Source organism: Schistocerca serialis, chromosome 9 (genome assembly GCF_023864345.2).
Source record: "Schistocerca serialis cubense isolate TAMUIC-IGC-003099 chromosome 9, iqSchSeri2.2, whole genome shotgun sequence".
In the NCBI taxonomy this organism is placed as follows: Eukaryota; Metazoa; Arthropoda; class Insecta; order Orthoptera; family Acrididae; genus Schistocerca; species Schistocerca serialis.
Genome location: NC_064646.1, coordinates 466,941,648 through 466,958,856, shown reverse-complemented (window position 1 = coordinate 466,958,856; position 17,209 = coordinate 466,941,648). Strand labels below are relative to the sequence as shown.

The 17,209-nt window shown below is 42.5% G+C and overlaps 1 protein-coding gene across 1 annotated transcript in view; it reads right to left on the bottom strand.

Moving 5' to 3' along the window:
* Positions 1–1,331: 1,331 nt before the first annotated feature.
* Positions 1,332–17,209, bottom strand: part of LOC126419134 (regulator of microtubule dynamics protein 3-like) — an 86,137-nt gene continuing 70,259 nt past the window's right edge. The window contains exon 6 of the mRNA XM_050086240.1: positions 1,332–1,716. Within this exon, the coding sequence (XP_049942197.1) occupies positions 1,636–1,716 (81 nt within the window). The 3' untranslated portion in view covers positions 1,332–1,635. The remainder of the gene's footprint in view (positions 1,717–17,209) is intronic.

The window sequence follows — 17,209 nt, the reverse complement described above, 5'->3', positions numbered from 1 at the left end:
AGGAAATGCGTATGTTTGTTTTGTACCTGACATTTGCATTATATGAAATTACGACGACTTTAACACGGTTGTTTGGATGTGGGGTATTTTGAACTAGCATTGTGTAAGATACCAGTAGAAGTCAGGCTGAAACTAACTCATTTACAATACTACCAACCTCAGCAGGTTACTGCGGGGTAGTTGTAACCAAATGCTCTGTGGGCTTTGGTTTGTTCTGTTTTGTGCTTAGCTCAATATGTTCTTTTCTTATTTTGAAATGAGTGAAGAGACTAATCCTGTTGAGCCATAGGGTTTAAGTACAAATCTGATGACACCTGCGAGAGGGAGACAGGCCTTGTTCCTCACACCCCTCAGGTGCAGCTGCCTGCTGTGTAGTGCTGGTTATAATTTCCATACTACAGTTACCATGAAACAAAACCAGTCAACGTATCTCGACCACACCGAGAGTGTTTCCACAAATAGGGGAAGAGAAAGGGGGGGGGGGGGGGATGGACACAGATAGGGTACAGAGAAAAAGATTGACAAAGGGAGGGGAGAGGAGAAGACAGCTAGAGAGAGGAGAGTTAGAAGGAGATTAGGATGTATATCCAATTCCCATACATATTTACCAAATGTAAAGCACTGCCAGGTTTGGTAGGAAATAATAAAAACAATTTATTTTCTTTCATTTTTACTTAACTCTGAGCACTGTTTATTTATTCATTTATTGTTTTGGTGATCATTTTTGTCTTCAGGCAAGTAACCTGATAAACAGCTAATTATTTACACACGTATAAAAAAGGTGCTAATATCACCAAATTTGGGTGTGATTCAGGTAGTTAGGAACACTTTTTCCTTCGAATGACTACGCTTTGCATTATTTTGGTACTAAATTCTTGGAAAAAGTTGTTATTAAAAATGTAGAGCTATTCATGCAGGTTTTCAATTTTAAAGACAGAAGGAAATGTTTTCCTGTTAGAGAACAATAAAAATCACAGAACTGAACACCAAAGAAACAGGAAATATCAAATGGTACTTTAACAGATCGAATAATATAACTGCATCATTAACAAAATAGAATCAGTACGCGCGCGCGCACACACACACACACACACACACACACACAAAATATGGAGAAACTGAAGCTGCACAGTTTATTGGAGAAAATTTTGCTAGACCGGGTCTCGAACCCCGATTTCCCTATTTACTCGAGCGACAGGCTTAACAGCTTCCGTTATCCAAGCACGTACCCTGGATAGACTCGACCTTCCGAGAGAGAGAGAGAGAGAGAGAGAGAGAGAGAGAGAGAGAGAGAGAGAGAGAGAGGTGGGTTGCTAATTCTATACAATGTGAACTTCTGACGTTAATCATATTTTTGTAACATGCTACAGATCATTCTTCATAAATAGTACAATGCACAATCACAGATTTGGACACCACACAAATATCACAGAGACAAAATCACTAACATATCTTCTTGAAATACGTCACTTTAAGACTAATACGAATGAAGGGCAACCACCACTGTCCATAAAGTAGGTTTTGCCTCCTGCCCTTTTCCATAAGACACAAATGGAATGAATTGAATGCCTTTCCTGTAAGGCATTATAACAGGAGCTTCACAGGGCTTTCATCTGCACTGTAGCAAAGCATAACTTACTCCTGTTTCCTTCTATTCCTTAGATGTGACTCATATTTAACTGAAAGGTCATGTAGTGCTTTCTCTGCATCTTCATCCTGCCAACAGAAATAAATAGCATATATTACAGAACATGCTACAGAAACACACATTTGCTGCTACAGCTACAGAAACAATGTTTTACAATAGTAAGATCTCTCCCTCTAGTAAACTCCGTGTTACTGGGACTGCCTACAGCCACATGTATCATTCAGAGGGTGATGCAAGGTACAGTAGAGCGTCGATTGTCCGAACGTCGGTCAACCAAACGACCACTTAACCGAACTGTGTACTCGCTCGCACCTGTTACTCTCCCATCCTACCGTGACCAGTTTCAGATATCTGTAATGAAAAAAGTACGTGACTTAGCTGCTCGTAAGCGTGTAGGCTTGCTTAGACAGACCAAAATAAAGGATTTTTTTAAAAGTTAATTTTGTATACTGTGTGTATTTTTCATGCAAAATGTGTATGTAATATGTCTATATTTTGTTTAATAAACTGCGCCACATACTATATATTCCTACTGAAGTTGCCTTTGTATGTTACTTTGTAATACTAAAAGAGATGCCTGTTTTTATGAATAAATTTACTGTACAGTACTTCTTTTTGGCAAATAAACATGTACAGTTTGATTATCCGAACAAACCAGTTTTCTGAACACCCATGTCCCCCAATTACTTCGGATAATTGACGCTCTACTGTAAATATTTGTTGACTGAAATGTTAAGGAGATGGCACCCTCTTATTCTCTAGCACAGTAAATCCGGTGATGAACATTTTTGACAAAGCTAAAAATTGTGCACCAGACCTGCCCTTAGAGGCTAATGTTCAACCCAATGTGACAGCAGAGCTCACAATACACATTAACCCAGAGTTCAAACTGAATGCTGAGTACTCCCCAACCTTCCCCAGTCCCACACAACATCACAAGAGACACAGAAGGACACAGCTACAGTGTACCTGTCATTTATCATGCATTCTCATATAATACATCACTTGTGAAATTTAAGTAGCTGTTTAGCAGTCCTGGTCTGGAGCAAGTGTCTGTAACACATCTGTTCCTAACTACCATCGCATGGCACTGTCAATTATGAAAACTGCTTAGTGGTAAAAGAGGAGGAAACAAGATTTACCAAGTGACGAACACAAGAAAAAAGGAATATTTGTGTTTAATGTACCATTAACAGTGAGGTCATTAGAGGTCAAGCAGAAACGTGCACTGGGGAAGGACATGGAAAGAAGATGGTTGTGTCCTTTTCAAAGGGATCATGCCAGCATTTGCCTTACGCAATTTAGGGAAAAGCACATAAAACCCAAATCTGGATGACCATATGGAGACTGGTATCAACACCCTTCCAAATACAAACCCATTGTCTGTGCTGCCATTACTTTAACAAACTCACTCACTCATGGAGAAAACATTGGCACATTTTTTCCTAACTAAGTAAAGTAAGGTGAGGTAATTAAATGACTGATAATGACAATAATTAGTTTTGCTTATTCTGTCCAAACAAACACAGAAAAATTATATCGAGCACAGTCCACAGTTAAAAGAAGCATAAGGATTTCGTAACAGCATGGTCAAAAATGGGTAATGTTGTGTCTTTAAAAAAATCTATCATATGTGATGTATGTATACATTATTACATTGTTATCTATGTTGTTTATATGTCATGTATTTAGATATCTTACAGCATTTATGTAAATTTTCATGAATGACAATGTGCATTTATGTGACAATTCATATGCCAGAAATGCTGCCTGCGGCTGGGCACTGTCACTGTTTACAGAACAAACCAAAGGAATGTTTCAGTGGGTAAACAGTGAATTTCACCCATAAGTTCAAAAGCTTAGTGAAACAACCTTTTGTTGTTGTGTGAACAACGAATCTGAAATATTACATTATTTTGAATGTTCTATCACTTCAGAATTTCCTAATAAAATTGATTTTGAGGTGAATAGATACTCTCAGTATTTCATTTTTCATACAGATCCATTGTCACCATCTACACTACAAAAATGGAAACAGACAAATTCCACAGAAATTTGTTTTTAGCAGTAACCACACTAACGCCTGAATGACTACTGGTCTACCAATAAATTAATGCAAACTTCAGTTTTTAACAAAACACTGTCAAGAGACCGCTAATAGCCATTACTTGTGTTGCTATACTCTTGCAAAAATGATCAACAATCATCAAATAGACTGTGTAGGATAAATGGTGCTGAATGACAATAGAAAAGTTTGCAGGGAGAATTTTCCTATGTATGAAAATCTTTGCGAAGATGAGTCTTTAGAGTTTTACAAAGATATTTTGTCCTTCAAACTGTATATTAAGAAAAAAAAAAAAGACCTAGATTTGGAGTAAAATTTTTCTTATCGCAGATGTCAGAAGAGACTAAGATTTTATAATTAGTACAGGTGGAGCAACAAGCCTAGATACATTTGGAACACACTTGGAATTTCTAGCTCTGTTGTCTTGTAACTAACGCAGCCATTCCTTGACAAAGGCCACAATATATACATGGTCAACTGGAATACGATTCAAACTCCTGTTGACTTACTGCACAAAAATGAAACTAATGTGTGTGGAACAGTTAAAATGTGATAGATATAAATGCCGGCTCTTGAACAACCACAGGCAAAGTGAGAGTAACGAAGTCAAAATTGTCAACATATTATTGTTGTGAAATGGCTCAATTAAGAGTTGTGAACATGCTGACTGCTATTCATCATGATGCAATGGCACCAACTGCTAAAACAAACAGAATTAGTGGAGAAACAATAATTGTGAAATCAGTGTGTGTTCGAGACTACTTTTAAGCTCAATTGAATGTTTACACAGAACAATGCTGTGGTAGAAAAAGCATTTTTCCACCTTAAGGACTTTGCCATTGTGAATTCTCATACTGTAAATAAATTTAAAATGGGGTCAAAGCTGCCATTAGCAAAATTCCAATTAGAATTGAAAACACAGCTCATCAAAAAGCATGGAGTCGAATAAAATAAAAAAGCTATTGGGGTTTCTTCTGTTGAATAGTCTCCAAGACTGACAATCTGTTATTTTCCACAATTTGTTCCACCCATAGCTGGAGGAAAATAAAAGCCTCATATTGCTACACATGTGCTAATACTCAACTGGCTTTAAAAGGAAAAAAGGACACAAGATATCAGTGTTCATAGTGCAATGTCCTCCTTCCTAGACTTTTCAGTGGACTAACCATGAAAAGTGTAAAATGAAGGAAAGTGTAGGAAACACAACAAGCGAAAATAAATCAATAACTCAAAACAATTTAAATTTTGCCTATTTAAAAAAAATCTGAAATATCAACTGATTTTATTTCTTTCTAGAGCAATTAGCTCACTCCTCCCTCCACAGTGCCCGGAGCACCAATCACAAAGGCAGTGATCACATATACTAAAATTGTGAACATTTTATGGTTGTGCAATGACTCAACTGAATTGCACAGGTTTCCCCTCTTCATCCTAATCTTGGCCGATGGTGTAAATTAAACACAGAAGCAAAAGTCTTTTGTTGAAACCACATTTAAAAGACGTTCATGTTCTAATGTGAGACTTACTATTGAGGAGCATTGTAAAATTACAGTAAATAAAGCCCTTAACGCAACGGTTGATGCATTAAGGCTGGCAATCTTCATACATAGGCAACAATAGGCACGAAATCTACAGCTTCCACAAGAAGGTCACTCTGCTCAGGGACGTCCTGGGTGAGAAAGAGGGTGGAAATTGTCATCACATTACAGGGCACCTTGAGGACGAATGAGTTCGACATCAGGTCTTACCAACGTAACACTGTGCATCTAGTATGGATTCGTGTACCGTATTTACTCGAATCTAAGACGCATTTTTTTTTTCGGTTTTTGTAATCCAAAAAACCGCCTGTGGCTTAGAATCGAGTGCAAAGTAAGCGGAAGTTCTGAAAAATGTTGGTAGGTGCCACCACAACTAACTTCTGCCATCGAATATATGTAGCGCTACACAGGCTTGTTTTGCAGGCACAAAGATAAGTACTGGTGCCAAAACCTCTGCATCAGTAAATAAATTAAAAAAAAAGGTGGAAGACGAGCTTTTTTCTCCGTCCCGAGTTTCGACCACTGCATTTTCATACATTATCCAACGAAATAAATACAAATTCCGTATTGTTCATCTTCGAATTTAGCAGCATTTCAATGTACTACAAAAATCCGACTCGCAAGACTGTTTGAGGTTTTTGTCAATATGGCCAACTCTACATTCTGAATTTTTTCCTACCTGTGAGAAGAGATGGTCGCTAATAGGAACTTTTATGAATTGTGAATCACATGCAATATTCTCTTCACCATAAGAATAATACTAATATAAACATTTTGCCATGTATTCTTTCGTGTTTGCTGCTATCTCATTTAAATCCTGTCTGCCTAATAAACTACGAAACTAGAGTGAGACAACAGCAAACGCGGAAGAATATACATATCATGTTTATATTCGTATTATTCTTATGGCTAATAGTGATACAGTCAGAAATGAAGCACGGCAATTGACTAGATTTTTAAATCTAAGATGACTAATTTCTGTGCAGAATGTGATGTACTAAAGAGGCGTCTGCGAAGATTTTCAAACGGGGAAAAATTTTCGCTAAACTCTCGTTCAGAACATCATGTATCATATGCAGTATATTATTTGGTTCTTGTTGGTCATTATCAAAGAAAGCAGCAGTGTAAGTAACAACAAATAGCAGTCTCTTGCTATTGTTTCGCTAATGAGACAATTCCTCTCTTTTTTTTTATTGTAGCGGTGGTAGCCCGCACAAAAGCAGGCCATGCCGCGAGCGGCGACAGGCCGTAAACACTCATTATCAGAATGCGACAAACAATGCATGCCACAGTACAGTAATTCAGTTTCAGCTTATAGTAACGTAAACACCTATAACAAAGAGAACGGCACTTATCAGATCAAAGAAAAATAAGCAATCGATTCAAACCTGACGAAGCACGTGAAAAAGGAAGGGTACCCGTATAAATACGGACGGAGCGCCTGACGCATAGAAATGGCTACCTGGTAAAGCTTAACTGCTAAGCTTACAACTCGAACCAAACTAGTGTAGCTGTATCGTCATTCATTCAACCTAAATTGTGTCTCGTATTAAAATGGACAAACTTAGTTTCGATTTGGAGGTGTGACCTAAAACTTTTCTCTCCTCTTGAATTTCGAGTCTCAAATTTCAGGTGCGGCTTAGATTCGGGATAATTTTTTTTCCTTGATTTCGAGTCTCATTTTTCAAGTGTGGCTTAGATTCTAGTGTGTCTTAGATTAGGGTAAATACGGTACTTCACATGGAAGTAACAATGAATCGTGAAGGCTCATTTGAAAGTTGGCCGAGCTCACCATCTGCAGCATCGTCGACAGGACTGACTGCGGACCTTTGGTAAAGAGCTGAGTGGAGGGTCTGAATCAGAGACTGAGACGGTTCTGTGACCGTGTGGGCTGCAGATTCCTTGACTTGCGGCATAGGCTGGTGGGGTTTTGGGTTCCGCTGGATAGGTCAGGAGTCCACTACACGCAGCAAGCGGCTACACGGGTAGCAGGGGTTGTGTGGCGTGGACTGGGCGGTTTTTTAGGTTAGATGGCCTCGGGCAAGTACAGAAAGGGCAACAGCCTCAAAGGGTGCGGGGCAAAGTCAGGACATGCGGGGACCAAGCAGCAATCGGTATTGTAACTGTAAACTGTCGAAGCTGCATTGGTAAAGTACCAGAACTTCAAGCGCTGATAGAAAGCACCGAAGCTGAAATTGTTATAGGTACAGAAAGCTGGCTGAAGCCAGAGATAAATTCTGCCGAAATTTTTACAAAGCCTGTAGTGAAGTAGAAGTGGATAGTTCCTGTGAATTATTATGGGTGGAGGTTACACTCAACAACCGAGCTAGGTTAATAATTGGCTCCTTTTACCGACCTCCCGACTCAGCAGCATTAGTGGCAGACAACTGAGAGAAAATTTGGAATACATTTCACATAAATTTTCTCAGCATGTTATAGTCTTAGGTGGAGATTTCAATTTACCAGATATAGACTGGGACACTAAGATGTTTAGGACGGGTGGTAGGGACAGAGCATCGAGTGACATTATACTGAGTGCACTATCTGAAAATTACCTCGAGCAATTAAACAGAGAAGCAACTCGTGGAGATAACATCCTGGACCTACTGATAACAAAAAGACCCAAACTTTTCGACTCTGTAAGTGCAGAACAGGGAATCAGTGATCATAAGGCTGTTGCAGCATCTCTGAATATGGAAGTTAATAGGAATATTAAAAAAGGGAGGAAGGTTTATCTGTTTAGCAAGAGTAATAGAAGGCAGATTTCAGACTACCTAACAGATCAAAACGAAAATTTCTGTTCCGACACTGACAATGTTGAGTGTTTATGGAAAAAGTTCAAGGCAATCGTAAAATGCGTTTTAGACAGGTACGTGCCGAGTAAAACTGTGAGGGATGGGAAAAACCCACCACGGTTCAACAACAAAGTCAGGAAACTACTGCAAAAGCAAAGAGAGCTTCACTGCAAGTTTAAATGCAGCCAAAACCTCTCAGACAAACAGAAGCTAAACGATGTCAAAGTTAGCGTAAGGAGGGCTATGTGTGAAGCGTTCAGTGAATTCGAAAGTAAAATTCTATGTACCGACTTGACAGAAAATCCTAGGAAGTTCTGGTCTTACGTTAAATCAGTAAGTGGCTCGAAACAGCATATCCAGACACTCCGGGATGATGATGGCATTGAAACCGAGGATGACACTCGTAAAGCTGAAATACTAAACACCTTTTTCCAAAGCTGTTTCACAGAGGAAGACCGCACTGCAGTTCCTTTTCTAAATCCTCGCACAAATGAAAAAATGGCTGACATCGAAATAAGTGTCCAAGGAATAGAAAAGCAACTGGAATCACTCAACAGAGGAAAGTCCACTGGACCTGACGGGATACCAATTCGATTCTACACAGAGTACGCGAAAGAACTTGCCCCCCTTCTAACAGCTGTGTACCGCAAGTCTCTAGAGGAGCGGAAGGTTCCAAATGATTGGAAAAGAGCACAGGTAGTCCCAGTCTTCAAGAAGGGTCATCGAGCAGATGCGCAAAACTATAGACCTATATCTCTGACATCGATCTGTTGCAGAATTTTAGAACATGTTTTTTGCTCGAGTATCATGTCATTTTTGAAAACCCAGAATCTACTCTGTAGGAATCAACATGGATTCCGGAAACAGCGATCGTGTGAGACCCAACTTGCTTTATTTGTTCCTGAGACCCAGAAAATATTAGATACAGGCTCCCAGGTAGATGCTATTTTTCTTGACTTCCGGAAGGCATTCGATGCAGTTCTGCACTATCGCCTGATAAACAAAGTAAGAGCCTACGGAATATCAGACCAGCTGTGTGGCTGGATTGAATAGTTTTTAGCAAACAGCACACAGCATGTTGTTATCAATGGAGAGACGTTAAAGTAACCTCTGTCGTGTCACAGGGGAGTGTTATGGGACCATTACTTTTCAAAATATATATAAATGACCTAGTAGATAGTGTTGGAAGTTCCATGCGGCTTTTCGCAGATGATGCTGTAGTATACAGAGAAGTTGCAGCATTAGAAAATTGTAGCGAAATGCAGGAAGATCTGCAGCGGATAGGCACTTGGTGCAGGGAGTGGCAACCGACCCTTAACATAGACAAATGTAATGTATTGCGAATACATAGAAAGAAGGATCCTTTATTGTATGATTACACGATAGCAGAACACACACTGGTAGCAGTTACTTCTGTAAAATATCTGGGAGTATGCGTGCGGAACGTTTTGATGTGGAATGATCATATAAAATTAATAGTTGGTAAGGCGGGTACCAGGTTGAGATTCATTGGGAGAGTCCTTAGAAAATGTAGTCCATCAACAAAGGAGGTGGCTTACAAAACACTCGTTCGACCTATACTTGAGTATTGCTCATCAGTGTGTATCCATACCAGATTGGGTTGACGGAAGAGATAGAGAAGATCCAAAGAAGAGCGGCGCGTTTCGTCACAGGATTATTTGGTAACCGTGATAGCGTTACGGAGATGTTTAGCAAACTCAAGTGGCAGACTCTGCAAGAGAGGCGCTCTGCATCGCGGTGTAGTTTGCTCGCCAGGTTTCGAGAGGGTGCGTTTCTGGATGAGGTATCAAATATATTGCTTCCCCCAACTTAAACCTCCAGAGGAGATCACGAATGTAAAATTAGAGAGAGATTCGAGCACGCACGGAGGCTTTCAGACAGTCGTTCTTCCTGCGAACCATACGCGACTGGAACAGAAAAGGGAGGTAATGACAGTGGCATGTAAAGTGCCCTCAGCCACACACCGTTGGGTGGCTTGCGGAGTATAAATGTAGATGTAGATGTTCAAAAGCAGTTTATATGAATGACTGTTATTAAATTGAAGCTGCTGCAATAGAATACAATGAGCAGAAAGAAGGTTGCTACTAAAATCACTATAATCAGATCGTAATTATTATGAAGGCAGTGACTTGACATACTTTCCCACTCTTCCAAACACTGCAAACCTACAATACCGGCAGATGTGGCCGAACACACTAACAATGAAAATCTTAGTGTGCATCTTCATGTTCTTGTGGCGTAAAGACTATTCCATAAATTTTCGGGCTTGCAGCCACATAAATTCAACTGCTTCTTGTAATATTTCATCTGGATACCATCCAGCCATCTTCAGAGTGAGCCAAAGTGACTACTGCTCCAGCACTTGCTCCATCCTTTTACAGCCGAGGATGCCGTAACTGTGGCATAGTTCCAAAGTTTGTCAGGTTAGTACATTTTGTGAAGTCGACTGTCATAAATAAGATTTTAATGAAAGCTGTTGCTGCTATTGTTAAGGAGAGGATCCATTTTACCCGCCGAAAATTGGACCTGGTTTCAGAACAACTGTATCGCCTGCATCTAAATATAGCTGTGGAGTTGCCCAACAATTCATGGAACTAGGTTGATGGTATCACATGGGCCAAGTCAGACTGGGTCCGTGAGGTAGCCACATTGAGACAGACGGCAAAGTTTAGCCAGCTTGAGACGTCTTCGTAGCAAGAATCTGTCATTTGATGCTCCATTATTAATATGACGGATGAAGATTTGGACGACACTATGATGATGGTGTTTAGTAAAGGACTGGAACTTTACACCCATACCAAAGGTTTTACCAATACCGACTTTCATCAGTGTCGTTGAAGAAGCTGTTCATCCTCTTTCTGCGGAATCAGCAGAAAACTCGTCGAGCAGTTATGAAGGTTCGCCCACAAAGGAGTAACATATCTGTGGCAGAGAAGGCTGCACTACATAAGCTTCGCCAGGATTCAGAGATGGTAGTTCTTCCAGCTGATAAAGGTAATGCCACTGTTTTAATGTCTCGTGACGACTATCATGAAAAAATGAATGGTTTACTGACAGACAGCACATACTAGAAAATCAGTAAAGACCCTACCAACCAGGTGGTAAGGGAGACTGCTTAGCTTCTGAACGCCCCCCCCCCCTCCCTCCCCTCCACCAGAAGTTGCGTGAAGATTGAAACCAAGTGGTGCCGTTCCTCCAAGGCTTTATGAACTTCCAAAGATCCACAAGAATGGTGTTCCTCTACGTTCGATAGTAATATCGGCTCTCCACCTATGATTGTGCCAAAAACTTAGTGTCACTATTAAGGCCTCTGCTGGGAAAACGCGCTCATCATGTACGTAAATCTGTGGACTTCATTGACAAACTGAAATCACTCAAACTGAACAATTCTGCTATGTGTCGGTTTCGATGTAGTGTCATTGTTCACCCGGGTTCCTCTTTCGGAATCATTCTCTCACATTGAAAAGACTTTCGATAAAAATATTTCAGCTTTATTTGAACTTGTTTTGACCCCAACATATTTTTTATTCAATAACAAAGTTGATGGCCAACATTTTTATGGAGGACTTTGAGGAGAAACTGCTGGAATCTGCTAGCTTGAAACCCAAGGTGTTTTTGCAGGTATGTTGATGACACGATTGTAGTGTGGCCCCACGGTAAAGACAAGCTAATAAGATTTTTAAATCATCTGAATTCTGTCCACAGACAAATACAGTTCATGATGGAAATCGAAAGAGGTGGATGCCTTCCATTTTTGGATGTGTTGGTACGGCGCGAAGATGATGGTACTCTCGGACATGCAGTGTACTGAAAACCAACCCATACTGATTTATATTTACCTGCAAATAGCTGCCACCATCCTTCGCAGACAATTAGTGTACTCAGAACTCTAGTACACAGAGCACATCACTGCTGACAAGAGCAGTCTGGAGGACGAGCTTCTACACCTGAGAAGAGTTTTTGAAGCCAACGGGTATCCTCCACAGCAGATACGGAAGGCACTACAAATGAAGTCAACAGCAGGCACAAGAAATGCGGAAGAAGACATGGAAATTCTTAAATCCATGGCTTTCCTACCACACGTGGGAAGCCTTTCATCAAAAATAGAATGGATCCTCAGTAAACACAAAGTGAAAGTGATTTTTCGCCCTCCACCAAAGACAGCAGCGCTCCTGGGTTCCGTTAAAGATGATTTGATGCTTTGGAAGCCTGGGGTTCATAAGATCACCTGTGAGTGCGGCTGTTCATACATCGGACAGACGACATGTACAGTCCAGGAGAGAGGCACACATCACCACAGGTACACCTGTCTTCTACAACCTACTAAATCTGCAGTGGTGGAGCACTGTATTGACACTGGGCACTCTATCGTGTATGAAAATGTCGAAATTGTAGCCTTGACTTCATCTTTCTGGGACTCAGTAGTGAAAGAAGCAACTGAAATTCAGTTGGCGATGAATTTAATTAATAGAGATAGCAGCTTCAACTTGGACAAATCATGGAATCCGGCAATTTCTACAATTAAATCACAAAGCCGTTGTGACGGTGCAGCACTCCATGACACATCGATATCATCGTGTGGAACGACTGTGCAGCCATAGATTTAATTTCCGTGCATATGTTACACCTCTTTGCTGCCTATCAACGTCTCTGCTGCCTTGTGTATCTTTGGCCAAATACGCAGTGGTTTGTCCTCGGGAGTAAAAGGACGGAGCAAGTGCTGGAGCATTAGGCACCTGGGCTCACTCTGAAAATGGCTGGATGGTATTCAGTCAAAACATTAGAAGAAGAAGCAGAATTTATGCGACTGCACTCCCGAAATTTTATGGAACAAAAATCTTGTTTACCATGCTATGTTACATGATCAATAACTTTGCATACAGTCTGTGTTTTGTGCTTTGTCTCAAGCTGACTGAGCAGAAATATGATGCACTTTTTGCAGAAATTTGTGTAAAAATCAACATTGCAGGTTGTGAAAAAGCCAAAGAAAACATAAAATGTTGTAACAGGGAACTGTTAATGATGGGAGAACTGTATTGAATGAATAGGTCTTCTGTTTGGATAGACAAAAATGAAGGTAAAAAGCGTGAAATGTGCGAATGTAAAAACGGCTTTTACTGTACATATATTTATTGGATCACGGAAATAAGATATCCATACATGTTATAAAAATATGTATGATCTATGTACGTATGAATGAACGAATGTTCCATGTCACTGCCGAAAACCACAGAACCGGTTTCAACCACATTTGATACATGTATCACTTACTGTCCGGAGAGTATCACCATTAATGTAAGAAGCACCTACCTATCAAAGGGATAGGGTGAAAGGAAGTGTAGCCCATGACCCACGAATACCAAGACTTTATCATTCAGTACTTGAAAATGAGAGCACTTAAACAGTCTTGCAACAAACTTTACAACAATTCAAAACATTTACAAAACCTTTTCTTAGTGACAACCCCCACCAAATGATGAAAGGAAAAATGTTTTTCGCTTAGTACATTTTTGCTGTTCATGCAGTAAAATGCTGCTGAAAACTGGAAGCCGTGGGCTAGAGCCCATGACGCGCCTTGTGGATGGCTCCCTAGAGGCGCTGCTCAGCAACAACAGTAGTGAAGCAGCAGTACGAAATGCAGAAGTCGTCTGCATACAGAGAATGTGAGACAGAGGGCCTGACAGCCGCTGCTAGACTGTTAATGGCCACTAAAAATAAAGAGACACTCAATACAGAGCCCTGCGGGACTCCATTCTCCTGGATATGTATGGAACTATGGGAGTCACCAACTTGGATACAGAAAGTACGGAGCGACAGGAAGTTTTGGATAAAAATTGGGAAACCCCACTCATACAATGTGGCAAGGATATGACGTCGCCAAGTCGTGTCGTATGCTTTACATAAGTCAAAAAAGACAGCAATTAGGTGTTGCCATCTGGAAAAGGCTGTTTGGATGGCAGACTTGATGGACACAAGATTATCAGTGGTAGAGTGACCCTGGCAGAAGCCACCCTGACATGGAGCCAGCAAGCCACGTGTCTCCAAAACCCAACCCAACTGCCAACATACCATACGTTTCCAGTAGCTTACAAAGAACGTTGGTGAGGCTGATAGCTATCCACATCAAGCGAGTTTTTACCGGGTTTGAGCACTGGAATAATGGTGCTCTCCCGCCACTGTGATGGAAAGACACCATCGCACCAGATCCGGTTGAAAATGATGAGAAGATGCCGCTTGTAGTCAGATGAGAGATGTTTAATCATCTGTCTGTGGATGTGATCAGGCCCAGGAGCTGTGTCGGGGCAATGTGCAAGGGCACTGAGGAGCTCCCACTCTGTAAATGGGGCGTTAAAGGATTCACTGCAGCGAGTAGTGAATGAGAGGACATTCCCTTACAGCAGCCATTTGAGTGTGCGAAAGGCTGGGGGATAATCCTCCTATGCAGAGGCACAAGCACGGAGCCGTTTAAAAGCTATGAGGTGCTCCATGGAAGGGGGCCGATTATGCCACTGTAAAGCTCGCCACCACTCCTTAATTGCTTCAGCAATTTGGCGACCACCAAAGGACTGCCCTGTGCCTCGGGCACCCTAAAGAGCGAGGGATCGCGTTTTCTGCCACAGAAACAATTGTGCTAGTCACCTGCTCAACCATCACATCGATGTTACCGTGTGGGGGAGATTCAGCGGTGACAGCAGAGGTGAAAGTTCCCCAGTCTGCCTTGTTCAAAGCCCATCTGGGCAGGCATCCATGTGCCCAATGCTGGGGCAGTGACAGGAAATAGGGAAGCGGTCACTACCACATAGGTCGTCATGTGCTCTCCAGTGAATAGATGGGAGAAGTCCTGGGCTGCAAATTGATAAATCAATGGCCGAGTAAATATCATGAGCCACACTGATATGTGTGGCAGCCCCAGTATTTAAAAGGTAAAGATTGAATTGCAACAGTAAAGTAATGACATCTCTACCTCGGCCAGTAAACATGGTACCACCCCACAAGGGGTTATGGGCATTAAAATCTCCCGGAAGTAGGAAAAGGTTAGGGAGTTGATCAATCAGTGCAGCTAATACATTCAGGGGTACTGCACCATCTGGAGGAAGATATACATTGCAGACAGTTATTTCCTGTGTTGTCCTTATTCTGACAGCCACAGCTTCAAGAGGGGTTTGAAGGGGCACTTGTTCACTACAGACCGAGTTTAGGACATAAACACAAACTCCACCTGACCCTCGATTATAGTTGCTATAGTTCCTGTAATATCCTTTACAGCTGCGGAGGGCAGGGGTCCGCATTGCTGGGAACCAGGTTTCCTTGAGGGCAATGCAGACAGCAGATGTAAAGCTTAACAGTTGCCGTAGCTCAGCCAGGCGGTGGAAAAAACCGCAGCAATTCCACTGGAGGATGACATCGTGAGACTGGGAAGGCATGGAACATTCACTGAGGCAGTTTACACCTCGGAGTCACCTGCTGCCACCGATTTATTGCCTGAGCAGTCTATATCCATTGTGTCTGAGGGTCTGGCGAGATCTAGGTCCTCAGCGGACGCCAGAATCTCCACCCCATACTCAGCTGCAGAGCTTGTAGGTAGCAGTGGTGTGGGTGCCATAACAATTTCCTTGGTCTTAGGGGTTTTCTTTTTGGATTTCTCTCGCTGCTCCTTTGGTTTCCCTGGATGGGAGGACTTCACTGGCTCAATCTCTGGGGCTGAGGATGAGCATGAAGCCGTACGACCAGCTGCTTTTGGGCTTTTCAGCCACTGGCGGGTGTCATCTTTCCTCTAGCAGAAACCTGGGAAGGGAGTGACCTAAGGGACCCCTTCCTAGAGAGAGGAGCCGAAGAAGACTTACGCTTCTCCAGCTTAGAAGTGGGGACGGATGTCCCCGATGGTTGGGGGGGGGGGGGGGGGGGGGGGGGGAGGTGTGTGTGTGTGTGTGTGTGTGTTGCTCCCGAAGTAGGTGGTGCAGGAGCAACAGGGAGGGAAATGCCCCCACCATTAAGGGGGCAGGTGAAGTCTTCCAGCTCTGAGAGGTGACCTGGGTTGGCAGAACTAATGGTGCCAGAAGTGTTGTAGCAGCAGCGTAAGACGATGTCATGCGCACAGGATGCAGGCGTTCAAATTTTCTCTTAGCCTCAGTGTAGGTCAGTCTGTCCAGGGTCTTGTACTCCATGATTTTCCTTTCTTTCTGGAGAATCCTGCGCTCAGGCGAGCAAGGTGAATGGTGCTCTTCACAGTTGACACAGATGGGAGGCGGGGCACATGGAGTATTGGGATGTGATGGGCGTCCGCAATCTCGACATGTGACGCTGGAAGTAAAGCAGGAAGACATACGACCGAACTTCCAGCAATTAAAGCACCGCATCGGGGGAGGGATATAGGGCTTTACATCGCACTGGTAGACCATCACCTTGACCTTCTTGGACAATGTATCACTCACAAAGGCCAAGATGAAGGCATTGGTGGCGACCAGATTATCCTTCAGACCCTGGTGGACACACCAGACGAAATGTACACCTCGCCGTTCTACAATTGGCACGCAGCTCATCGTCGGACTGCAAAAGAGGGTCTCTGTGAAATATGATACCCTGGACCACCATACTTAAGCTCTTATGGGGCCTGATGGTTACAGAAATATCCCCCAACTTGTCACAAGCGAGTAACTCCCGTGACTGGGCAGAGGATGCTGTTTTGGACAAGACTGACCCAGATCTCATTTTGGACAAGCCCTCCACCTCCCCGAACTTGTCCTCTAAATGCTCAACAAAAAACTGAGGCTTCATTGTCATGAAAGATTCCCAATCAGCTCGAACATACAAGGTATCGGGACAAATAAGATCCGCTGCCATCCTTAGCCTGACATTCTTCCCATGGTGTGGCCAGGGAGGGGAACAATTTAGGGTCATACTTCTGTGCATTGAATTGAGCTCGTGATCGCTTAGAGACTGCTGGGGCTTCACCACCAGCAAGAGATGATGGACTATGCTCCATCGCGTGCCACCACCCTGATGCCACCCACTCCGACCAGGAGTCATCCCCACGGGCAAAACCCAGCTGCAGCAAAGGCCACCTGGCAGGATGGCCATTGCTGGGAGTTCCGATGCCCCAAGGGGATGGACATCTACCCCTTGACATACGTGGGGAGTTAAC